Genomic DNA, 26824 nt, shown 5'->3' with positions numbered 1-26824 from the left:
TTGTTGTGACTCCAAATATCACAAATTGTGAAATTAGATTTTCCAATTTCGTAATTTGCGAAATTTGAGTGGAAATTTACAAAAATACCCCCCCCCCCCCGGAATTCTATAAATAGGGGAGAAGGTAAGCGTAAATCAGATTTTAACTTCTCTCTGGTTTAGATTTTTAACTCCTGGTTATTTCTCTTCTGGGTTTTCAATTCAAAACCTTTTCCTGATTTCCAGAAAACCCTAGTTTCTTTACTTTAGAAGAGAGAAAGTAGAGAAATTCTTAGGTAACTCACACTGGCCGTTAGCATTCCGCCGAATTTTCGAAGATTCATAGCGACATCTTTCAAATATCGCCGTTGTTCTGCCGAATTTAGCAGAACTACGAGCTATTTTTTCAATAATAGTGCCGTGTACAAATAAATTCTATGTCCAATTCACTTGAGATTGATTCATATAGGCTCCAAAGGGTTTTCTAACTCCAAATTGCTTTCCAATTGAGTTTACGAGTGTTAGAATTCTGTTTAGAGGGTTAAGGAACCTATATATAGGCTAGGGTGAAAACTAGTCGTTTGAGTGGCATTTTAGTAAAAACTGCCAAGTTCCAAGAACTAAGCAAATCTCAGCCCACACTTTCTATCTGGTCTCTCTATTCTTGTTTGTACATTTGATTCTATCTTTAATTTGTGGATTGTTGTTTGATTTGCCATTAAGTTTGAATTCCGCATTATTTCTAGCAAAAGTTTTTATGACCCAATTTTCATAATACTAATCTAGTGAGCACAACAATAGTCAGTAAAACATGATTCGGCAAAAAAAAAATAGGAAAGCCAAAATTTCGAGTTTTATATGGCATTTGTTCAAAAAAAAAAAAACTAAGTAAAAAAACGGAAACACAAGAAAATGAGTTCAGAATTGGGAAGTGATATATTCGCCCCTTTTGATCACCAGGAACACCCCTGTCAGTGTTTTTGGCAGTCTGGGGCATTTAAATCTTTTGACAAAAGTTCAACAGCCCCTCTTTAGTCATTGATGCACTGACAGGGGGTGTTCCTGGTGATCAAAAGGGGCGAATATATCATTTCCCTTAGAATTTTGTCATTTACAAAATATGGTGGGGTCAAATAAGAAAGTTGGCCCAAAAAGTATGTTTAAAACGTTTAAAACGCCTTTAACATGTGTTTAAAACATTTGCCTCAAAAAAAATGGAGTTTTATTCGTTGTAAAAGTTTTAAATGGCGCACACTAATAAAACGGAGTTTTGCTAACAATGATCACTATTGGATTGGATTTATCCAGATCCCACGTGTAACTATTGTAGTTATCCAGGAGACCTGTCAGTTGTGATTAGTTAGATAGAATTTCCTTTTTTAAAGAACTCTCAATTGAAGAGAGCATTCATTCGTTTCTTATCATCCTTATTGACCGCCACAAATTAGCTTAAAATAATCGCTGATGTTTTTACATTTGCCAGTGGTAAGGACCACCTGTCACATTATTGTCACATTTTATCAAGGGAAATGACATCACTAGGGGTGTCACCTGATCCACTTCGGGTCGGATCCACCTATGTCACAGTCACGATCCATTCAAATTCCTTATCGGTCGGGTCGGAGTCGGATTGTTCTTCGGATCCTACTTTCCACGTCATGATCATGATCCATTTTAATTCGGACCGTCCATTGGAATGTCCTATTATGTCCCACTAAGCTAAGTAAACAATTAATTTTTAAAAAAAGAAATAGAATGGCAGTCCACTGTTAGTTTGTCTCTATGCATTTTCTTCAACTAAATTAAAAATTTATCTATGTTTAACCTATGTGTATAATAATGCTTGTAAACAATAAAACTAATCAAAATTACATACACAAATATAATGTATAACTATTATCAAAGAATATGATCCATAAAGAACAAAACCCCTCTCTCTTTTCCTTCGTGAAAGTATGAAATGAAACGACTGAAATGAGCGAAATCGCATTCCCATCCTATTCATTAAGTGATAAGAGAGGTTTTGACCAAAATACCCTTCATAGAACGGTTAGCATTAACAAAATTTGGAGGGTATTTTTGTAAACCATTTTGGATCGTGACTATTCAATGGACATATGTGGCATGCCCGTACAAAATCCAACATTTTTCGGATCCCCGATTTGATGATCCGAAATATGCCCATGGATCCTATTCATATGTTTAGATCCCGTTCATTAACATTTGGATTTGGACGATCCATCGGACCGTCTGGATCCATTGACACCCCTAGACATCACCACAACCATGTTTTAATAGTTGCACTTTCCCAGCTTGTCTTTTCTTTTTAATTTTCTTGTGGGAACTGTAATAACCTTCTGACATCTCTTTAAATATTAAAAGACAAGATGCTTTAGTGGAAATATCAAAACATGGTAGTGCTGATATCATTTCTTAGCAAGCAATTGCCCATTTTTGTTACATGTTCAAGCAATTAGGGTTATTATATTAATGTGAGTTTTGTGCAATGACCATTCTACTCTTTTTCGTCGACCAATATTATAGATTATCAGTTTACATGTATGCCACTTTAAATATTAAAAGACAAGTAGCTTTTGTGGAAATATCAAAACATGGTAGTGCTGATATCATTTCTTAGCAAGCAATTGCCCATTTTTGTTACATGTTCAAGCAAATAGGGTTGTTAAATTTAATGTGAGTTTTGTGCAATCACCATTCTAATCTTTTCGTTGACCAATATCATAGATTATCAGTTTACATGTGTGCTCCCTGGATGATTGAGATAGTTGTAACATGACATAAAATAACATATATTGCCATGTTATTCGGTGACAACAAGACTCGAATCTTTATGCGTTAGACTGTGAGCTTCGAAAAAGCTCTTAACTGGGCCATTTAATGTATCATATTGGTTTAAAACTAGACCCGAGCTTTGTGCAAGTTAGCCCTTCCATCAACAATGGGCAACTATATGAGTTGAAAACTCTTGTCTGCAAGGTAGTGTTGTTGTTTTAAGCTTAATAAATAACTAAGCTTAGAACTTTCGTATCTAACATTTAAAATTTACGCTTTTATAAAAATAAAAAAAAATCAACATCATTTTGGGTTTTTCCACACTCGTTCGACATGCTTGTTTCTAACATGAATTCTCTTGGAAAGGAAAAGTGTCACTAAAATTTCTTACTTTTTTAAAACAAGAAAAAAGGAAACTTGAAACAACCCTATTCGATTTACAATGACAGGGACCATCAATTTATGATGACATCCCCCTAAATTGTGGGAAGAAAAAATTTGAGTAGGCTCCGTTTCTTTCGACGTAAAATTGGACATAAAATTTGTTTTATGATCATTTTTACAACATAAAACAAATTTTATGTCGAAAGAAACGGGGCCGTAAGAACAAATTTCCTGTGAAATTTTCTTTTTTTTGTTTTTTTGGCAATCCAAAAAGGACCTTAAGCACTCTCTCTCTCTCTCTCTCTCTCTCTCTCTCTCTCATGTGAATATGATAAACGTATTGAATTTAAAATAATATAAAAGATAAATAAATAAATAAAATTAAAACACATCATGAGGAGGTCATACACCTTGGCGAAAATGGAAATTCCAATGGGCGGATCGTGAGAAATCACAATGACAATGCCAATGGGTGATCCTCCGTTTATAATTTAGGTTCACTCTAAATCTCTCTCATTAGACATGTAGAATGAAGATACGAACAAAAAAAATGTATTTGTTGTTTGTTCTTATCAGGTGGGTTAAGATAAAAAGATATGAAATTAAAGATAGGGAAAGATAAATGTGCCCCTTTTCATTACTTAGGAAGAGACAAATAGAAGGGAGCAATGCTAGGAAAATAGGGCTGCAATTAATCACAAACTATAAATGGCTTTTGTCTTTTGTCACTTGCTGTTTGTTTTGGGGAAATGATTTCAACACACACATCTTTTGACACAAGAGGCTCATGTTTCTTGTCTTTTATATTTAAAGAGCTGTAAAAGGTTTTTTACTGTCCCCAAAAAGCACTTACCTGACAAGTAAATGCTAAAAGACAAGATACATGAGCGCATGTATCAAAACATAGTTGTGCTGAAATCATTTCCCTTGTTTTTACTTCTCTTATAGTTTGACAGATAACCCACCAACCTCAAATCTCAATTAATCACTCCTCAATGGATTGGAATTGAAAACTTTTTATTATTTTCATGTGGTTAGAGTAGAGTAGAAGGTGGTGCTGTACCATTCAACCTTCCTAAAACAGGGTATTCTTCACCCATCTTTTAGGACAGTAGTTCTAGGCTTTATTCTTCCTAAAATTGGTTTTATATTACACATCACGGAGTAATATAAAATGTCCTTTATTCCTCATGTTTAATCATAGCTAGCAAAACTCTGTTTAAAATGATGTTTTTTTTCTTTTTGTTTTATTGGTGTGCCGTTTAAAACTTTTACAACGAATAAAACTCTATTTTTTTTAGGCAAATGTTTTAAGCACGTTTAAAATGCATTTTAAACATTTTAAACACGTTTTTCCGGCTAACTTTCTAATTTTAGCACCACCATATTTTGTAAATGACAAAATTCTAAACTCATTTTCTTGTGTTTCTTTTTTTTACTATGGTTTTTTCAACCAGTACCGTATTAAACTCGAATTTTTGCTATACCTTTTTTTTTTTTTTTTTTTTTTTGCTGAATCACATATTGCGAACTATGGGATTAATCGGTTTGTGCGTGATGAGTCCAATAACGGAAAAAATCAAGGGGTCACCTAAAGGAAGGAAAAATCAAAGAGAAAGGAAAACAAAACCTAAAAAATTCAAAGGAGAATAAAAAGAAGAAAAAGTAGGAGAGTGTTTCTCATCAAAATAGGCCTATCTCACTCCGTACAAACTTGGAGAGAGGGTTTCTCCAAGACTGAATTTGAAGAAACGCATTCATCACATACAAATTCAAATGAAAGGAGAAAAAAGGAGAATGAAGAATAAAGCATTCTTCCACAAACTTATCTTTAATTTCCAACATGTAGCTACCTTGTTTTAAGTAATGGCTTGGTAATCATCTTCCATAAATCTCGCAAGATGGAATGATCAATGTATTGCAGTGGAAACCTTCATACTCAAGATTTGATAGTAATTTTGTATTAATAGGCGAAGAATATATAGATATGAGAAAAAACATTACTTGCAAGTGGCACCACCAAACAGAACGCATATAATATAACATTAACTTACAAATACATCGAAGAAATAACATGTAAAATTGTAATCTTTGTCCATTGGGAAACAAAAGCGGATGTAGCAGTGAAATTATTTTTTCCATAGTATCTCAAAAATTACTGAGGTAAGATAAACCGTCACTGACAAATAAGGCCCTATTTCATCATTCTCTGTGGATCCCAGCACCAAGATATATGTTTCTAATAGAACACATTTCCTTTACAACGTCTGCCATCTCCATTCGTTCTCTCGGAGATTCTGCAGAACACACCACTCCAATCCTCACTAAGGATACCAAACACTCTTGCAAACGACGTATCTTATCATTGTAATTCTCAGCAATGTTTGTAGCTCTTTCTTCATCATCTTCTAAAAGAATTAATGGATCTAGAATCTCCATCACTCGATCAGGCAAAGACATCTGGACAAATTTGTGAAGACTAAGGCCATCCTTAAACATGTCATCTGTGGGGCGCTTTCCAGTGAATATCTCCAATAAAAGAATCCCATAGCTATACACATCTCCGATTGTGGACACATGACCACCTGCCCCATATTCTGCAATTCCACACATCTTTTACACTTTTTGTTGTGATAAAGGATATGAGATTCGAGGTAGAAACTAAAAGTAAATATGAGGTTTGATTTTAAAAAAAAAGGAGGAAAATTTATCTAAGAGATGATAGATAATTGAATGATCTCTTCACATTTAGAACCCTACGTTGCAAGGAAAGAGTCTAGAATTTTTAGAGAAACACATAAGAAGCGATTTAGCACAATGAAAGAAAATGTAGAACTTATGTCCTGTGTTGCATTTTTACTGGTACGAGTGTCAGAATCTTCTGACATGGGTTTCTAGTGTCAAATTCAGTAAACCTAAAAAGGAATGATTTGTAGATTTGCCAAAATATTTTAATCATTCGACAAATTTTAATTTGTTTTCATAATACTATTATTGTAACCAATAACATATTTAACTTTTAATAAGTTAAATAAATATAATGTTTTATTTCTTTTTAAAAAAAATACTAATAGGATGGGTAAAATTCAAAATGTGTGATAATTATAAAGTTGAGGCAGTAGCATCCAGAAAAAACAGAAAAGAGATAAAAGAGATCGACTGTCTTAGAGACTCCTGCAATTTGAGACGTACATGTCCCACACGGGTTCTCAACATGATTTTTTCATCTGAAACCAACCAAGTCTCAGTGATTACACATGCAAAAGCACTACAAAAGTAGATCAAATTAAACTTCATACTATTTGTAAGGTAAAAAATTCGTAGAAGTAGAAGGAAATGAAATGATATCATTTTCTAAGTACAAACAAAATAGTTGTAAATATCATCTTTAATTTCACTTTCATGTTGACTTGGGAGAGGCAACTTAAAAGGCAATTGTTTAAAATCCATTAAACACAAGAAAGTAGAATGAATAGTGCACGCCAACCAAACGTGTCTCGAAAAGGGAAATGGCATAATTTTACCCTCCTTTCCAAGGGAAACACTATTTCAGTCACAACATTAATCCAAAAGTCTCATATTTATTATTAGTAATTATTAGAAACCTCCTTGACCTATATTTATCAAACACATTAAATTTAGGGATTATAGGCCCTAAGTCCTGGACATGACTCTGTCTAGAACCATATAACCAGACTAGGAAAGTATCGCTTGTCATGTGCTCAAGCTCCTTTGGAGAACATAATTCATCTTTCTTCCAAACCGCTTTTCTTTGAAAAAAATCACCAAAAGTTGAAATGTTTGACTAGGGATTAATAGAAACAACTATTTATTAGAAAGAAAGCAAGGGTTCTTAGTGTGGGAAGCATCCTCCACTGACATCTAGAGGAAAGTGTGTGCACCTTCAGCAGATGGCGTGGAGTGAACCTGTGATGCGCCAATTGGGATCTTTGGCGGCACTCATTAATCTGGAAACCTTGTGAGGCCGATGCCAGAAAGTGGCTACTTGACCCCCACCCTTCGTACGAACCAGTGGAACGAAAACAAATACCTAACACTCTATGTTCTTTTTTTTTAAAAATTGACATTGCATTAATAGTCGAAAAGTATTGGGCGGGACAAGATGTCCCACACATGATACTTAAAAGTGGTCCGCAGACACATTACAAAGCCTGTTAGATAGGTGAGATAACCGGCGACACGACTAACATGGACTCCCTAAGGACTCCTTCCTTTGCTAGAATATCCGCCGCCTCATTATCCTACCTCCTACGATGCTCAATCCTTGGCTCCAATAATCTTATTAAGTCCAAAATCTCCACAATTAATGCATTAACCAGAAAATTTACAGATGTAGTAACCACAAAATCTACAGATGCAAGAAGAGACAGGGTGTTATAGCTTCGTGGATAATTAGTTGCTAAATGTTCGGCTTTGTCACACTCCTCAGAGTGTTATACCTTCGCTCAAGGGTGGTTGCCGATCGTTCAGCTCTAGACAATCTTGGCAAATGGTTCACCCAATCTTTGAAATGGCAAAGGGGTTGCACACATGGTTTCAGGCTGTGGCAATGACGCCTAGCAGTAGTGGGATCCAATCAAACAGGGGCTCGTCCGATTGGCCAACTCCAGGGCGTTTTGGTCCTTTTTGAAAAGTTGGATAATTTTGAAAAAGGCACTTTTCATGGTACTTTTGCTTCTTTCATTGGAATATATTTTCTCTCATGGGTCTTTGGGGTGTTTTACTGCTCTAGCTCATTTAAGAAGCACGATTTGATTCATCATTGGAGTGTTGGGCCATTTTTTGTTGAGAAACATTAGTCATGGGTTTTTTTGGAAATTTACAAAATTTCTCATTATTTTCTAATCATATTAGAGATTTTATTGAATAATTGAATAATTACTACTCCGAATTTTTCCAATATTATAACTTTTTAAGCAGTTACGAGATTACCATTTTCTACACAACTATTTTGCATAAAGAACTCATGGTCATAGGTACTAAAAAGGCCGCCTATTATTCGGGTGACATGTACGAGACCACTTGATGTAAAATAACATTCCTATATACTTTGTCAATAAATATAGAAATGCTATCAAGTAATTTTTTTGGTTCAAGATGCTAATTTAGCCTTTGTTGCACTACATTATATACCTAATAAGTGAGAAATATTTTAAAAAGCTCATTGAGAATAGATAGGATGACGAAAATTGATCAAATTATTACCTGGAGCAATGTACCCAATAGTTCCCTTTAATCCAGTTGTGCTGCTTTGGTCTTCAGATGAGCTCTGAATGATTCTTGGATAAAACTTGGCTAACCCAAAATCACCCACATGAGCATTCATGTCTTCATCCAAAAAAATGTTGCTTGGCTTTAGATCACAATGAGCTATCGGTGTATGGCAATGATGATGAAGATAATCCTGCGCAGTAGCTATGCCAATTGCTATGTTTAATCTCTTAATGAAGTTTAAACTTCCTAATTGATGTTGCCCATCTAATTTTGAATGCAACCACTTCTCTAGACTCCCATTTGGCATGAACTCAAGCACGAGAGCTTTGAAATCATTACCTCCAAAATCGATGCTTGAACAAGAAGTTATGATCTTCACAAGATTTCGATGACGAATGTTTCTCAACGCGTTGCATTCAGCTACGAAACTCTTTGAAGCTCCCCTTAAGTGAAGGTTGAGCACTTTGACAGCAACAACATTTTCAATGTGCCCAAGGATTCCCTTGTACACTGATCCATAACTTCCTGCTCCTATCAAATTGGCTGAAGAGAACCCATCTGTTGCTTTAAAGAGCTCTGCATAAGAAACCTTCAAATGCCGACCCTCCATAGAAGATATGGAAGATGGTTTCTTGTTTGACTTTCTTGTCCAGTAAAGTGAAGCAGGGACACACAATAAGAAAATCAAACATACAACCGCACTTACTACTAGAATGATTACTCTAGAAACATGGGCTTTTCCTCGTCTGTCATTAGCTAGCACTGGGCATGTAGGCAACTTTAATTCTGGGATACCACCACAAAGATTATCATTTCCCACGACTGAAATTGCACTGGCATTTCCAAAGACCCCTTGTTTTGGAACTTCACCCTCAAAATGATTGAAAGACAAGTTTAGATACTGTAGAAACTTAAACCCCTCTAGATATTTTGGAATCTTTCCTGAGAAGTTATTGTATGAAAGATCAAGGGCTTCAATGGATGTTAATGTAGTAAAAACTGACGAAACATCTCCTCGGAAGGTGTTACCCTGCATATAAAGTTCTCGCATGCTCTTACAATCTGCAAGAGTGCTTGGGATTTCACCTGACAATTTGTTCTGAGAAACATCCAATATCTTTAGAATTTCCAAGTTACCCACATCTGATGGGAGAGAGCCAGTAAAAAAATTTTGAGACAAATCGAGTGCAATTGATAGCGAAGAAAGGCCAATAATTTGTTTTGGTATCGTATCTCGAAGGTTATTTCTAGAAAGGAACAATTCTAAAAGTTTTGTACAGTTTGCAAGAGATAGAGGTATGCTTCCTTGCAGGTTGTTATATCCTAAATCGAGGTTGGTCAATTGAGTAAGATTTCCAATATTGTATCGGATTTTACCGGACAGATTATTATTTCCCAAGTAGAGGTGTTGTAGGTTCTGGAGCATCCCAATTGAAGTGGGAATAGAACCCGTGATGAAGGTTGAATATATAGCCAAACTTTGTAAGTTGATGAGATTCCCGATCTGACTAGGGATGTTACCAGAAATTTGGCTTTGTCCTATTGCCAACTGATAAAGGTGAGTTGAGAGATTTGCTATGGAGTTGGGAAGTGGGCCAGCAAAATGATTTCTCTGTATTTCCAACAACTTTAGATTACTACAGTTGGTCAAAGAAGTGAAAAATTTCAAGTCATCAGCTCTACCAAGGCCTAGGTAATTATGGCTCAAGCCTAATACGAATAGATTCTTTCCCCAACCAATATTTTCAGGCACTGGTCCGCTAAACTGGTTCTCTTCCATTTCAAGCCATTTAAGACTTGAAACATTGGATAATGAATTTGGAATGCGTCCGGTAAATTGATTGGCTCCTAAAAGTAGATATTTGAGATTAGGAATAGAGAATCCTATGTTGCGTGGAATGGTTCCGTGTAACTGGTTATTTGTTACGGCAAAGTTCACAAGAAACGAGAGATTATTATAAAAAGAGGAAGGAACCGTACCAGATAATAAATTTGAAGAAAGGATGATCAATTTCAAGTGATTAATTCGGGCCAGGTCATCTGGGATGTGTCTCACCAAACTATTTCCCCTTAAATTGAGAAACATGAGAGATGAAACGTTCCCTAGTTGAGGTGGAATGCTCCCATTAAGATTATTAGGACCCAGAGACAACCCGAATAGCTTCGGTAGAGTGCTAAGTTGGATGGGAATTTTCCCTGTAAACTCATTGTAACTCAAATCGATGACTCCGAGGTCCCTACAGTGGGTGAGATTGGATGGAATTTCCCCTCCCAAGGAATTAAAGCTCATATTAAGATGTCGCAGTCTAAATAGACGGCCAATATCTTGGGATATTTGGCCAGTGAAGCTGTTTTCTTGGAGCTGGATTTCCCTAAGAAAGGTGAGGTTGGATATGGCAGGAGATAGAGTACCCACCAAGTTCTGCCCACTAAGGTTCAATACAGTGACCCTTTGATGCCTCCGACCGCACGTGATTCCATTCCAATTGCAGAAATGGAGAGTATGGTTCCATGATGATAAGGCTCCAAGAGGATCACTCGTTATACCATCCTTGAAGGAGAGCAGAGCCATTCGATCGGTTCCGTTTCCTAGTAAGGTGGTGGTGGTTATAGATTCTGAAAGTAGTACATTCATAGCAAAGAAGAGATTTAGAGAGAGGATAAATGACCAAAGCTCCATCCTGGTTGAAGCTCTTCTTGTGCTGAACAGATACACCATTTTTTTTTGTCTGCCCATTTTCATTTCATTTCATTTTATGTCGAATTTGGACTGCAAATTTCAAAGTCTAGTATTTGGTATTTTTCCCTTCAAGGGGGTCCACGAAAGTCACCTTTCAATTAAATTTCTGTACTCTAAACTCCAGTCCAAAAAATTTCTCCATCGTGAGAATACATTAGTCGAGGGAAAATCATATGTTCTCTCGATTATAGTGATTGGTGATGTAGCCATCAATTGACTTGACCTCGTCAATCCCTTCAATTATAACACTGCTCGCTCCAAGCCGGCCGAGTAGGTTTTTGGCTTTTAAAATCAATTTTGAATCCAAAACTGATTACCGAGTCAAAACGTGTCACAAGGTGTCTAGGCATTAGAGTTACTAGTTGAGTCCCTATTCGTTTTGGATATTGATTATATTTTGGACTAAAAATCAATTCTCAAAATCCAAAACGAACAGGACCAAAGTCTTTCATAGAGGATCACTTCTTATACCATCCTTAAAAGCGAGCAGAGCCATTCGATCAGTTTTGTTTCCTAGTAAGGTGGTGGTGGTTGCAGAATTCGAATGTACTGCTTTTAAAGAGCTTTAAAAGGGTTTTTACTGTCCCCAAAAAGTACTTACCTAACAATTAAATGCTAAAAGACAAGATACATGCGCGCATGTATCAAAACATAGTTATGCTGAAATCATTTCCCTTGTTTTTACTTCTCTTATAGTTTGACAGAGAACCCACCAATCTCAATTAATCACTTCTCAATGGATTGGAATTGAACAACTTTTTTCTTATTTTCATGTGGTTAGAGTAGAGTAGAAGGTGGTGCTGTACCATTCACCCTTCCTAAAACAGGGTATTCTTCACCCATCAGGACAGTAGTTCTAGGCTTTATTCTTCCTAAAACTGGTTTTATATTACACATCACAAAGTAATATAAAACGCCATTTATTCCTCATGATTAATCATAGTTAGCAAAACTCTGTTTAAAACGGCGTTTTTTCTTTTTGTTTTATTGTGTGCCATTTAAAACTTTTACAAAGAATAAAACTCTGTTTTTTTTAGGCAAATGTTTTAAACAAGTTTAAAATGCATTTTAAACATTTTAAACACGTTTTTTCAACCAACTTTCTAATTTTAGCGCCACCATATTTTGTAAATGACAAAATTCTAAACTCATTTTCTTGTGTTTCTGTTTTTTTTACTATGGTTTTTTCAACCAGTACCGTATTAAACTCGAATTTTGGTTGTCCCGTTTTTTTTTTTTTTCCCGAATCACGTTTTGCTAACTATGGGATTAATTGGTTTGTGCGTGATGAGTCCAATAAAGGAAAAAATCAAGTGGTCGTCTAAAGGAAGGAAATATCAAAGAGAAAGGAAAACAAAAGCTAAAAAATTCAAAGGAGAACAAAAAGAAGAAAAAGTAGGAGAGTGTTTCTCATCAAAATAGGCCTATCTCACTCCATACAAACTTGGAGAGAGGGTTTCTCCAATACAGAATGTGAAGAAACGCATTCATCACATACAAATTCAAATGAAAGGAGAAAAAAGGAGAATGAAGAATAAAGCCTTCTTCCACAAACTTATCTTTAATTTCCAACATGTAGCTACCTTGTTTTAATTAATGGCTTGGAAATCATCTTCCATAAATCTCCCAAGATGGAATGATCAATGTATTGCAATGGAAACCTTCACACTCAAGATTTGATAGTAATTTTGTATTAATAGGTAAAGAAAATATAGATATGAGAAAAAAACATTACTTGCAAGTGGCACCACCAAACAAAACGCATATAATATAACATTAACTTGCAAATACATCAAAGAAATAACATGTAAAATAGTAATCTTTGTCCAGTGGGAAACAAAAGCGGATGTAGCAGTGAAATTTTTTTTTCATAGTATCTCAAAAATTACTGAGGTAAGATAAACCTTCAGTGACAAATTAGGCCCTATTTCATCATTCTCCGTGGATCCCAGCACACATTTCCTTTACAACGCCTCCCATCTCCATTCGTTCTCTCGGAGATTCTGCAGAACACACCACTCCAATCCTCACTAAAGATACCAAACACTCCTGCAAACGACGTATCTTGTCATTGTAATTCTCAGTAATGTTTGTAGCTCTTCCTTCATCATCATCTACAAGAACTAATGGATCCAGAATCTCCATCACTAGATCAGGCAAAGACAACTGGACAAATTTGTGAAGACTTAGGCCATCCTTAAACATTTCATCCGTGGGGCGCTTTCCAGTGAATATCTCTAATAAAAGAATCTCATAGCTATACACATCTCCGGTTGTAGACACATGGCCACCTGCCCCATATTCTGCAATTCCACACATCTTTTACACTTTTTGTTGTGATAAAGGATATAAGATACCAGTTAGAAACTAAGAGCAAATATGAGGTTTGATTTTGAAAAAAAGGTGAAAATTTTATCAAAGAGATGATAGTTAATTGAATGATCTCTTCACATTTAGAAACCTAAGTTGCATGGAAAGAGTCTAGAATTTTTAGAGAAACACATAAGAAATGATTTAGCACAATGAAAGAAAATATAGAAGTTATGTCCTATGTTGCATTAGTATAGGACCTATAGGTAAGAGTGTCAGAATCTGACATGGTTATCTAGTGTCAAATTCAGCAAACCTCAAGAAGAATGATTTGTAGATTCGTCAAAATATTTTAATCAATTGTCAAATTTTAATTTTTTACATAATAATATTATTTTAACCCATAACATATTTAAATTTTGATAAGTTAAGTAGATATAATATTCTGTTTTTTTTTAAGAAAATAACTAATAGGATGGGTAAAATTCAAAATGTGTGATAATTATGAAGTTGTGGCAGTAGCATCCTGTAAAACAGAAAACAGATAAAAGGGATCTAGAACTGTCTTAGAGACTCGTGCAATTTGAGACGTACGTGTCCCACACGGGTACTTCACCCATTTAGAAGAATCAATGTAACATGGGTTTCGGCCAATCAAGTCATGTAAGTGATGAATAGCATTCCAATATGTATTACTCAAAAATGCTAGCCAATTTTCGACCATGATAATTTCTCAACATGATTTTTTCATCTAAAACCAACCAAGTCTCAGTGATTACACATGCAAAAGCACTACAAAAGTAGATTAAATTTAATTTTATACTACTTATACGGTAAAAAATAAGAAGAAGTAGAAGGAAAGTGAAATGATGTCATTTTCTAAGTACAAACAAAATAGTTGAAAATGTCAAATCTTTAATTTCACTTTCATGTTGACTTGGGAGAGGCAACTTAAAAGGCAATTGTTGAAAAATCCATTAAACACAAGGAAGTAGAATGAATAGTGCACACCAACCAAACGTGTCTCGGAAAGGGAAATGGCATCATTTAAGCTTCCTTTCCAAGAGAAACACTATTTCAGTCACAACATTAATCCAAAAGTCTCGTATTTATTATTAGGAATTATTAGAAACCTCCTTGACTTATATTTATCAAACACATTAAATTTAGGATAATTGGCAAACAGAACTTAAGATGGTTACCAAAAGGCTACAATTATTCGCATGACCATGTTTTCATTATGAGTAAGACTCACATTGTTTTACACTTTTTAATGAGCTACGGAGAGTTTTGTTTGGAATTGTAACAACCTTTGATAGCTAGTTAAACAATAATCATTCCTTAGATTTGCCCACATGCTACTATTGCCTTGCCCTAGCCTCCGCATTCCTGGTTCTAGATTTGCCATATATCACGTATGGCAACTATAAATATTCCTCCCTCTTTTCTCTTCTGAACGGGGATTGCCAAAAATTCATTCCTTGGATTAGACACGCACACAAACACACACACACACACACACACACACACACCGCATTCTTACGATCCTAGAAGGAATGAGGTAATGTACCACTTACTACCCTAGGATCACCAAATAAGGATTATGAGCCCTAAGTCCCGGACATGACTATGTATAGAACCATATAACCAGACTAGGAAAGTGTTACTTGCCATGTGCTCAAGCTCTTTTGGAGAACATAGTTCATCTTTCTTCCAAACCACTTTTCTTTGAAAAAAATCACCAAAAGTTGAAATGTTTGACTAGGGATTAATAGAAACAACTATTTATTAGAAAGAAAGCAAGGGTTCTGAGTGTGGGAACCATCCTCCACTGACATCTAGAGGGAAGTGTGTGCACCTTCAGCAGATGGCATGGATTGAACTTGTGATGCGCCAATTGGGATCTTTGGCGGCAGTCATTTATCTGGAAATCCTTGTGAGGCCGATGCTAGAAAGTGGCTACTTGACCCCCACCCTTCGTCTGAACCAGTGGAATGAAAACAAATACCTAACTCTATGTTTTTTTTTTTGAAAATTGACATTGCATTAATAGTCAAAAAGTATTGGGCAGGGACAAGATGTCCCACACATGATACTTAAGAGTGGTCCGCAGACCCACTACAAAGCCTATTAGATAGGTGGGATAACCGGCAACACGACTAACATGGACTCCCTAAGGACTCCTTCTTTTACTAGAATATCCGCCGCCTCATTAGCTGACCTCCTACGATGCTCAATCCTTGGCTCCAATAATCTTATTAAGTTCAAAATCTCCACAATTAATGCTGTAACCACAAAATTTACAGATGCTGTAACCACAAAATCTACAGATGCAAGAGGAGACAATGTGTTATACCTTCGTGGATGAGTAGTTGCTAAATGTTCGGGTTTGTCACACTCCTCATAGTGTTATACCTTCGTTCAATGGTGGTTGCCGATTGTCCAGCTCTAGACAATCTTGGCAAATGGTTCACCCAATCTTTGAAATGGCAAAGGGGTTGCACACATGGTTTCAGGCTGTGGCAATGATGCCCAGCGGTAGTGGGATCCAATCGAACAGGGGCCTGTCCAATTGGCCAACTCCAGAGCATTTTGGTCCTTTTTGAAAAGTTGGATAATTTTGAAAAAAATGCACTTTTCATGGTACTTTTGCTTCTTTCATTGGAATATATTTTCTCTCATGGGTCTTTGGGGTGTTTTACTGCTCTAGCTCATTTAAGAAGCACGATTTGATTCATCATTGGAGTGTTGGGCCATTTTTTGTTGAGAAACATTAGACATGGGTTTTTTGGAAATTTATTTACAAAATTTCTCATTATTTTCTAATAATATTAGAGATTTTATTGAATAATTACTTCTCCAAATTTTTCCAAAATTATAATTTTTTAACCATTTACATGATTAGCATTTTCTACACAACTATTTTGAATAAAAAAAACTCACGGTCATAGGTACTAAAAAGGCCACCTGTTATTCGGGTGACATGTACGAGACCACTTGATTTAAAATAAAATTCCTATATACTCTGTCAATAAATATAGAAATGTTATCCAGTAATTTTTTTGGTTCAAAATGCTAATTTAGCCTTTGTTGCACTACATTATATACCTAATAAGTGAGAAATATTTTATAAAAGTCATTGAGGATAGACATGATGACAAAAATTGATAAAATTATTACCTGGAGCAATGTACCCAATAGTTCCCTTTAATCCAGTTGTGCTGCTTTGATCTTCAGATGAGCTCTGAATGATTCTTGGATAAAACTTGGCTAACCCAAAATCACCCACATGAGCATTCATGTCTTTAGCCAAAAAAATGTTGCTTGGCTTTAGATCACAATGAGCAATCGGTGTATGGCAATGATGGTGAAGATAATCCAGCGCAGAAGCTATGTCAATTGCTATGTTTAATCTCTTAATGAAGTTTAAACTTCCTAATTGATTTTGCCCATCTAATTTTGAATGCAACCAGTTCTCTAGACTCCCATTTGGCATGAACTCATGCACGAGAGCTTTGAAGTCATTACCTCCAAAATCGATGCTTGAACAAGAAGTTATGATCTTCACAAGATTTCGATGACGAATGTTTCTCAATGCGTTGCATTCAGCTATGAAACTCTTTGACGCTCCCCTTAAGTGAGGGTTGAGCACTTTCACAGCAACAACATTTTCAATGCGACTGAGGATTCCCTTATAAACTGATCCATAACTTCCCGTGCCTATCAAATTGGCTGAAGAGAACCCATCTGTTGCTTTACAGAGCTCTGCATAAGAAACCTTTAAATGCCGGCCCTCCATAGAAGATAGGGAAGATGGTTTCTTCCTTGACTTTCTTACCCAGTAAAGTGAAGCAGGGACACACAATAAAAAAATCAAACATACAACCGCACTTACTACTAGGATGGTTACTCTAGAAACATGGGCTTTTCCTCGTCTGTCATTAGCTAGCACTGGGCATGTAGGCAACTTTAATTCTGGCATACCACCACAAAGATTATCATTTCCCGTGACTGAAATTGTACTGGCATTTCCAAAGACCCCTTGTTTTGGAGCTTCACCCTCAAAATGATTGAAAGACAAGTTTAGATACTGTAGAAACTTAAACCCCTCTAGATATTTTGGAATCTTTCCTGAGAAGTTATTGTATGAAAGATCAAGGTCTTCAATGTATGTTAATGTAGTAAAAACTGACGAAACATCTCCTCGGAAGGCGTTACCCTGCATATAAAGTTCTCGCATGCTCTTACAATTTGCAAGAGTCCTTGGGATTTCACCTGACAATTTGTTCTGAGAAACATCCAATAGCTCTAGAATTTCCAAGTTACCCACTTCTGATGGGAGAGAGCCAATAAAAAAATTTTGAGACAAATTGAGTGCAATTGATAGCGAAGAAAGGCCAATAATTTGTTTTGGTATCGTACCTCGAAGGTTATTTCGAGAAAGGATCAATTCTAAAAGTTTTGTACAGTTTGCAAGAGATAGAGGTATGCTTCCTTGTAGGTTGTTATATCCTAAATCGAGGTTGGTCAGTTGAGTAATATTTCCAATATTGTATGGGATTTTCCCGGACAGACTATTATTTCCCAAGTAGAGGTGTTGTAGGTTCTGGAGCATCCCAACTGAAGTGGGAATAGAACCCGTGATGAAGGTTGAATATATAGCCAAACTTTGTAAGTTGATGAGATTCCCGATCTGACTAGGGATGTTACCAGAAATTTGGTTTTGTCCTATTGACAACCAATAAAGGTGAGTTGAGAGATTGGCTATGGAGTTGGGAAATATGCCAACAAAATGATTTCTATGTATGAACAACTTATTTAGATTACTACAGTTGGTCAAAGAAGTGATAAATTTCAAGTCATCAGCTCTACCAAGGCCATTATAGCTCAAGTCAAATCCGAGTAGATTCTTTGCCCATCCAATATTTTCAGGCACTGGTCCGCTAAACTGGTTCCCTTCCATTCCAAGCCATTCAAGACTTGAAACATTGGATAATGAATTTGGAATGTGTCCGGTAAATTGATTGCCTCCTAAAAGTAGATATTTGAGTTTAGGAAGAGAGAATCCTATGTTGGGTGGAAGGGTTCCGTGTAACTGGTTATATTCCACGGCAAACTCCACAAGAAACGAGAGATTATTATAAAAAGAGGAAGGAACCGTACCAGATAATAAATCTGAAGAAAGGTTGATCTTTTTCAAGTTATTAATTCGGGCCAGGTCATCTGGGATGTGTCCCACCAAATTATTTTCAAATAAATAGAGAGTGGTGAGAGATGAAACGTTCCCTAGTTGAGGTGGAATGCTCCCTGTAAGATGATTATGAGATAGAAACAAGGATAGCTTCGGTAGAGTGCTAAGTTGGATGGGAATTTCCCCTGTCAACTCATTGAAACTCAAATGGATGGCTCTGAGGTCCCTACAGTGCGTGAGATTGGATGGAATTTCCCCTCCCAAAGAATTATGGCTCATATTAAGATGTCGCAGTCTGAATAGACGGCCAATATCTTTGGATATTTGGCCATTGAAGCTGTTTTCTTGGAGGTGGATTTCCCTAAGGGAGGTGAGGTTGGATATGGCAGGAGATAGAGTACCCACCAAGTTTTGCCCACTAAGGTTCAATCGAGTGACCCTTTGATGCCTCCGACCGCACGTGACTCCATACCACTTGCAGAAATGGAGAGTATGGTTCCATGATGATAAGGCTCCAAGAGGATCACTCATTATACCAACCTTGAATGAGAACAGAGCCATTCGATCGGTTTCGTTTCCTAGTAAGGTGGTGGTGGTTGCAGAATTCGAATGTACTACGTTCATGGCAAAGAAGAGATTTACAGAGAAGATAAATGACCAAAGCACACTAAGAAGACTCATACCTGGTAGCTCCGGGTTGAAGCTCTTCTTGTGCTTGAAAATAAAAGTGGAGTTGAAAATAAAAAGGTTTTAATTTTTTAGAAAAGAGGTGGTTTTTTAAATATAAGAAAAAGACCAAAAGATGACGAATTTTTTTGTCTCCCAATTTCATTTTATATGGAAAGAAATGAAAATGCATTGACTACCAATTACATTTTATCTAACGTTTTTTTCTTCACTCGTGCCAAGAAAAAAATAGTAGCTTTGGTCTTGCTTGTGTTTGACGAAAGCCTCACCTATCATTGAAACTTCCACTCCAAAAAAAACCATCAATTGACTTGACGTCATCAGTTTATTTATTAGGTCTCGCTCAAAGCTTTTGGCCTGTATGGGAATCTAGAAAGATGAACAGTTATTAGAAGCAAGGTTTTAAATTTCGACCGAAATCCGAAATTTCGGACCACGGGAATCTAGAAAGATGAATAGTTATTAGAAGCATGGTTTTAAATTTCGACCGAAATCCGAAATTTCGGATTCGGTGGGGACCGAAAACAAGCGTTGGAATGGCATGTTGGTAAATCTACTAAGTTCCCAAACAACTAGCTGATATAGCCTAACGACTATTTTTTCAGCCCACTCCAGTCGACTGGGGTAGGGCAATCGCTTGGCCCTGCTAGTTTGCACATTTAAAGCTCAATGTATTTCAATATTTTGGGAGAGTTGGCTAGGTCTTGTCCCATGTATATTATCACGTTAAGGGACACTAATTAACTTAAATAAGTGCCTCTAACAACCTCAAAACAAGAAGAGGACTTTTACATTCTAAACAGAGTTGAACTCAACTTGATCTTCTCTTAAACTTCAAGGTTTCAATTCCATCTTGGCTCCTTGGATCTCCTAGCACTCAAATATGCTCTAAATTAGCTCCTATCCAAGCATCCTTGAATTGCACAAAGAACACCAGATCTACAACCCAAACATTCAAACATATTACTGATATAAAATCACTTGTGTTTGGAATCATAAAAAAAAATGGTGTGGATCCGTGATCTGGGAGCGGGTCGGGGATAACCCCTTCTCGCATCACGCCCATGCGGTAATCAGGTCCCAAGCAATGCATCAGCTCCAAGACATAACAAGAGTAAAAGAGATGAAATGGCCACTGTCTTACTAAGATATCAACGTCTTTGGATCAATATTTTAAGGCGAAATATATGGTGAGTGATATTGACACATGCATGCCTTTATGTTTTTTGCTTCTTATGATTAGGTATGATGAGTGATATTGAAACCTATGTTTATATAGCATTAATGCAATGCAAAGTCCTCCTCCAAAACAAGAAGTTTGAGATTTAATTTGTCTTCAACTTAGAAGGGTTGACAGTAGAGGAGAGACACGATGCATATGCTAATTGATACCGTTGATCTTATAGACCGTCAGAAAACTTCCCATGTAGCTCTGATACCAATTAAATCAGAGGCGTAGAGGAGAAGTACTTTTAGGATAAGGGGCTAGGATCCTCCGATCAAAGTGGGTTCAAAGGCAATGGAGCACGGATGTGAACGTTGATCAGTTCAATGGATCCAATCACTTGTCTGTGGTACATTTCGGCATGAAAACAAAAAACGGTTTCTACAAACAAGTGTAGATAAGTTATCTACACACTAGCTTAAAATACAGTGGAGGGCATATATTGTTTGGGTGATCCAAAGCATTCATTTGATGGGCCCTCACATAGATAGGGTGTCCACAAAAAATCAGCTTCATAGGATCATACCAACCCTACGTCCATTTTACCTCCACAAATCGTAGGGTTGGGATGATCCAACGGAGCTACTTTTTGTGGACACCCTATCCATGTGAGGGCCAATTAAATGAATGCTTTGGATCACCCAGACAATGTGGGCCCCCACTGTATTTTAAGCTAGTGAGTAGATAACTTATCTACACTAGTGTGTAGAAACCTTTTCTCAACCAATATTATATATTATCCAACGCTCTGGGCAATAATTTGGGAGGCCCAGATCATTTGACGCATCGCCATATTATATAGTAGACTGTAGAGGCATAGGTATAAGAACCAGGATACTGTGTCTCCACCCCAATTTTTAGGGTGGGACTATTCCCTATGTCATTTAAAAAAAGATAAAAAAGAACCATGATGCTAATTATAAGGGTGCCACTCGAGCCCGATACAGTCGGTTTGTGACCAACCTAACCGAAGCAGAGGTCACATGACTCAACCCTAGCCCGACTCAATCCGAACCCCAGGTTGAGGAGGGTCAACTCTAATCCAAACAGCCTTTAAATCTATCAACCCTAGCCCAACCCATCTAACCGGATAGAGGGTCTGGTTCGGCTTGGTCGCGACAAACAGGAAAAAAATAGAAAAAAAAAATGTATATTAGGGGATCAGGGTCAACTCTAACCCAAACAGCCTTTAAATCTATCAACCCTAGCCCAACCCATCTTATAACCCGATAGAGGGTCGGGTTCGGCTTGGTCGCGACAAAAACAAGAAAAAAATTTAAAAAAAATGTATATTAGGGGAAGAGGGTCAACTCTAACCCAAACAGCCTTTAAATCTATCAACCCTAACCCAACCCGTCTAACCCGATAAAAGGATAAAATATAAAATATATATATATATATATATATATATTAGGGGACGAGGGTCAACTCTAACCCAAAAAGCCTTTAAATCTATCAACCCTAACCCAACCCGTCTAACCCGATAAAAGGATAAAATGTCGGGCTCGGGTTGGTCGTGACAAAAACAGAAAAAAATATAAAAAAAAATGTATATTAGGGGAAGAGGGTCAACTCCAACCCAAACAGCCTTTAAATCTATCAACCCTAACCCAACCCATCTAACCCGATAAAAGGATAAAAGGTCGGGCTCGGCTTGGTTGTGACAAAAACATAAAAAAATATAAAAAAAATGTATATTAGGGGATGAGGGTCAACCCTAACCCAAACAGCCTCTAAATCTTCGCATGCATTCATCTTTGCACTTTTAGTTTCTATCTCATTACTATTTATATTTCTACTTTCAGTTCTGTTTCTACCTTTATTTTAATGAATGGTTGTTTTTCTTATACTAACCGTTTAATCATAAAAAATGTTTTTATAATGTAATTCTCATTTTGTAGCTCTTATTGTGCAAGGCACTAAGGGATCTTGTTCAGCTCGTTATGACTCAGTTAATACAGTTTTTATAGGTTTACATGATGGCATGAACACAAAATAAGAGAGCTTAAAGGGATCGAGGAAAGTGTGTTCGGCCATTGTTGGTTTGACTAGTTATCCTGTCAGGCAATTTGCCTTAGTTTGTTTTATTCAGTGGATTAGTTTCAACTTATGTTAGGAGGCTTCTAGATTTTTTTGTGTTGGTGGTTTGCAAATTCAAAAGGAAATGAAATTACTATTTTATAGTTGAGAGTCAGCTTTTTTCCCTTTTGGGGTAGCGATTCGGATTTTGAGATTTTGAAAAAAAAATTATGTCTAAAAATTTACCCAAAATCCAGGTCGTTACACACAGTTGCCTCCACGAATGAAACACATCATATTAATGTATATTCATACATAGACTACACAAACAGAGGGAATAATTCACTCTTTTCTCCTCTTGAGAGGGAGAATTGCTATGATTTGTGGATACAAACTCGAGTGTCGCGTGTTGACACACGGATACGGCAAACTCCCAAAATTTTGAAACGGGGACACAACTAAAATAGAACGTAGATATAATCATAATTTGTGGATATGGATTCCTATGTCAAGTTTCGACACAGATACGAGTTGTTAGACATGAGGACATCTAAGAATCTAAAAATGGTGAAACGTACATACATATAGAATTACTAATTATTGTATAATTTGTAACAATATAAATATGGTAATCATTTAACAAACTAATAAATCTCAACTATAATCTAAAACAAACATGAGATAATCAAATAACAGCACATTCATCAATTTAATCTAGTTATCTTCCGTCTCCAATATACAGCTAGTAAGGGAGACCAATATGATATAATGAACATAGTATTGGTCCTATTGGAATAAGAGTTTGTTTAGAGTTTTAGGTTTAGGGGAGGGGAGGGGATATAACAACAAATATTATTTAACGAAGAGATAAAAGAAGAGTTTATAATAAAAGAAGACTTAATGATAAAAGAGGCATATACAATATTCTATAATAAAGTAGAATGTCACACTTGACACGGTACAAAAACGTGTCCACAAGCCCGTATTAAGTCTAACACTTCTAGCATTACATTTAAAGGTGTCTAAAGGAGTGTCGACACGTGTGGACACGCTTGTTGCATCGGACACGACACGACACGACACATGTGCCGGTAATAAGTGCCAGCTAAATCATAGGTGAATTGGTAACTGCATCCAATCTCCAAAAAAGTCCATATTGTTTCGATTATTCAAATTTTGATGGGATATGGAACTAATCCCTATGAATGGGAGCAAACCTTATTCCGTGATTGTGCAGAGTGCAGACAATGGCATAAGAAATATAAACCACTTAAGAAATGCGTGCAGATTCTGGATTTGAAGGCCAGAAAACGTTTTTAGGTGGCAAATTTGGAATCATGAATACTAACCATCAGGAGGTTCTTCGTCAATAATTATGTCTGGGTCAATGTTGGCATGGATAACATGACTATCAGTGCTACGGCGAACAGTTCCTTTTATGCCCATCAAGCAGTGTTCCTAGTCCACAAAATGAGGCCACAAATTATAACAAGATATTTATCCATAAAAAAATGAAGATTATATGCACCAAACAGAAAATATTAAGGCAATTATAACCAACCTTAGAGGGCTGAAACAAAGTGTGTGAATCATGCCGCGGTACTGGAGTCGCATTCAACCTGTTTGTCTTCACCCAACATATATCCTCACATCTCCGAAATCCCCACTAAATTAAGAGAAAAAAATACCATACAAACAAAAAGGAAGCACATTAGAGGGAATGAAAGGATATATTACAGTTGAAAACATTACTGCATTCCAACAGGGGGCAATGCAGCGAAGTTTTTTTTTTTTTTTTTGGTCTGTATTATGTGTGAGCATAAAGTCCAAACTCCAAGCATCCATTTTCTAAAATAAATAAATAAAGTCCAAAGCAATGCAATGAAGTTAAGAGATGTTATCATGTTAATGCTATCAGAAATTTTCTTTAGGGTCCTCTCTTAGCTGTGGTAATCAAGATCAATACTCAATTCCGATGTAAGTGAAATAGTAATTTCTGTTAAGCTCAACTAACATACCTTCTTTAGGCACAGGCGTCCCTGCTCAAGACCCACACCATCACCAACCCAAAGGAAGATAAATGAAGGAGTGTCAGCAATTGCCTGAAAACATGGTAAGAGCAGAATTAAGACTTCAGAGAAAAGGCACAAGGTTTTAAAATAATATGAATGGACAGCAAATGTTGCATATGTAATTATGTAAATAGATTTGAGAGAAAATAAAGACATCCAAAAGCCATATCAAATACGCCAACACTGAAGTGAATAACCTTAGGACAAGTAAATGATGTACCTCAATTTTTAGATTTTGTATTTCTTTTGGTGTCCAGTACTCCATATGGTCAGTAACACCAGGAGCCCGATGGACATATTCCTCCCATGGGGGATCGACAAGAATGACATCGAACTTCGTGCCAAAAAATTCAGCGGACAACACATGCTCGCGCAGGTCGCACTTGTAATACATGGGTGCGGATGCAGATTTGGCCACAATTTCATCTTTCCTCTGAATAAGTTCCCTCAGCTTTGGGTAATCCTCCACAACACTGGTGAGTTCTAGCTCCCTGATGAAATTCTGTGGTCGCATACCAGTATCCACAAAATTTTGGGAGTAGTCATTTTGCTCTCCCCTTGAAGGAGCTTTACCAGGGGAAGCACTAATCCTAGGTGGACCGCAACCCATTGGAGCAATATCATGAGGTACCTCCACAGCACTGGTGAGTTCTAGCTCCCTGATGAAATTCTGTGGTCGCATACCAGTATCCACAAAATTTTGGGAGCAGTCATTTTGCTCTCCCCTTGAAGGAGCTTTACCAGGGGGAGCACTAGTCCTAGGTGGACACCAACCCATTGAAGCATTATCATGAGGTACTCCAGGTCCGATTGGTCTCATTATATTAAATCCAGGACCAGTTACGCTAGGAGATACTCCTCTTCCAGGGCCAAGTTGATTAAAATAAATTGCATGGTTTGGGCCAGTCCCCATATTAGGAAGGAATCGCGGTCCTGACAATCGAGGTGTGGTATGGGAGAAAGTCCAGGTGGGGCAGCTAACATATTCATATCAAAACCTCGAGGTCCAGGCCAAATAATGGGCCCTGGAGATGGAGGAGTGAAAAACGGTACAATTGGTGGGCCTGGAGCTGCGGACATGTTCGGCCCAATGGGCTGCATGGGTCCAGGTGGCAAGCCCAAGTGACCAAAGGGAGGTCCCACAATAGGCACTGGGATTACAACACGTTGCCTGTCCCTCCCCTGAACGCTTCCTCTTCGTCCTCTCCAGCCTCCTATTCTTCATTGAGGAATACCCCTATTGAAAGACCCCAGTCCCTGGTTATTTCCAAATGGAGACTGTGAACCCCTAATAGAAGTCTGGCCTGCACTAGTAGTATGCCTAGAAGACATGGATCCGGACTCCTCGCTCCCATAATCGAAAGACTTGGGCCTGATCTCTATCACATCAGAATACTCATTTGTAGTTCCAACACTCGAGTTTTTCACGACTTCAGTCCTGGTTCTATCTTTTCTATAACCAGGTCTACCATGAAGCTTCTCATTATCCATTCTATCTTGTTCACGCCTCTGTGAGTCCCATTCAGTTTTATAGTCAAAATCACCATCCCCATCTTTTGCCTCTTTATCATTCCAGCTCTGCTGCCTTTTCCTCCAACAATCTTTAGAACCTCCCCAATCCTTATCTCTCTGCCTTTGGATCTATCATTTCCGTAAGCTTCTTTTTCACGTTGCCTCCGTCTGTGGCTAATGCTTCTTTCATTGTCAGATTGAGAGGAACCTCGATCAATTTCATCAGACTCTGGATGATGTCTCTCAATTCTCTCAGGGCTTCGTGAATACCTCGAATCCCTATCCTGCGCATTTCCAAGACCTCTGCCACTTTCCATCCTTCCTGAATACCTCGAATCCCTATCCTGCGCATTTTCAAACGAATCCTCCTCCAAATCCGGTTCCGTGTAACTCCGAATCAATTCTTCAAGTGCATCCATTACAAAGAACTGTCAAATACAATTGATTTATATTCCTTTCTCTACCCTTAATCAAGATACAATTGCAATTTCAACAATGAAATAATGTGAAAATTCATCTAATAAGAGTGTTTATAACATGATAAACCAAATAAAGCATTAGCCCCGAATCAACAACTCGTTCTGAAACCTGTAATAAAAAGAAACAGAAAATCAAGCATCCATGGCATTTTAAACCAACTGATTACCCCACACAGACACGCACGCGCACAAAAATAC

General features: G+C 37.1%; 1 protein-coding gene and 2 pseudogenes across 1 annotated transcript; all 3 read right to left on the bottom strand.

Moving 5' to 3' along the window:
• Positions 1-5358: 5358 nt before the first annotated feature.
• On the bottom strand, positions 5359-10963 carry LOC143858937 (receptor kinase-like protein Xa21). Its single transcript, XM_077369642.1, has 2 exons — positions 8383-10963; positions 5359-5753 (listed from the first exon to the last, which is right to left on the bottom strand). The coding sequence occupies exons 1-2, from the start codon at positions 10961-10963 to the stop codon at positions 5359-5361; spliced, it is 2976 nt and encodes a 991-aa protein (XP_077225757.1).
• Positions 10964-13063: 2100 nt separating this feature from the next.
• Positions 13064-19193, bottom strand: LOC143858936 (receptor kinase-like protein Xa21 pseudogene; annotated as a pseudogene).
• Positions 19194-23907: 4714 nt separating this feature from the next.
• LOC143858935 (N6-adenosine-methyltransferase non-catalytic subunit MTB-like) lies at positions 23908-26566 on the bottom strand (annotated as a pseudogene).
• Between the last annotated feature and the right edge of the window lie 258 nt (positions 26567-26824).

This window comes from Tasmannia lanceolata, unplaced genomic scaffold (assembly GCF_043159265.1).
Source record: "Tasmannia lanceolata isolate RefF3 unplaced genomic scaffold, GAP_Taslan_0.1 ptg000029l, whole genome shotgun sequence".
NCBI lineage: Eukaryota > Viridiplantae > Streptophyta > Magnoliopsida > Canellales > Winteraceae > Tasmannia > Tasmannia lanceolata.
This window is presented reverse-complemented; position numbering and strand designations above follow the sequence as displayed.

Coding starts and splice junctions, on each gene's coding strand:
- LOC143858937 (XM_077369642.1), bottom strand. CDS start 10,963: ATGGCTCTGCTCTCCTTCAAGGATGGTATAACGAGTGATCCTCTTGGA. Junction 5,754..8,382: donor TATTGGGTACATTGCTCCAG/GTAATAATTTGA, acceptor GTGGAATTGCAG/AATATGGGGCAGGTGGTCAT.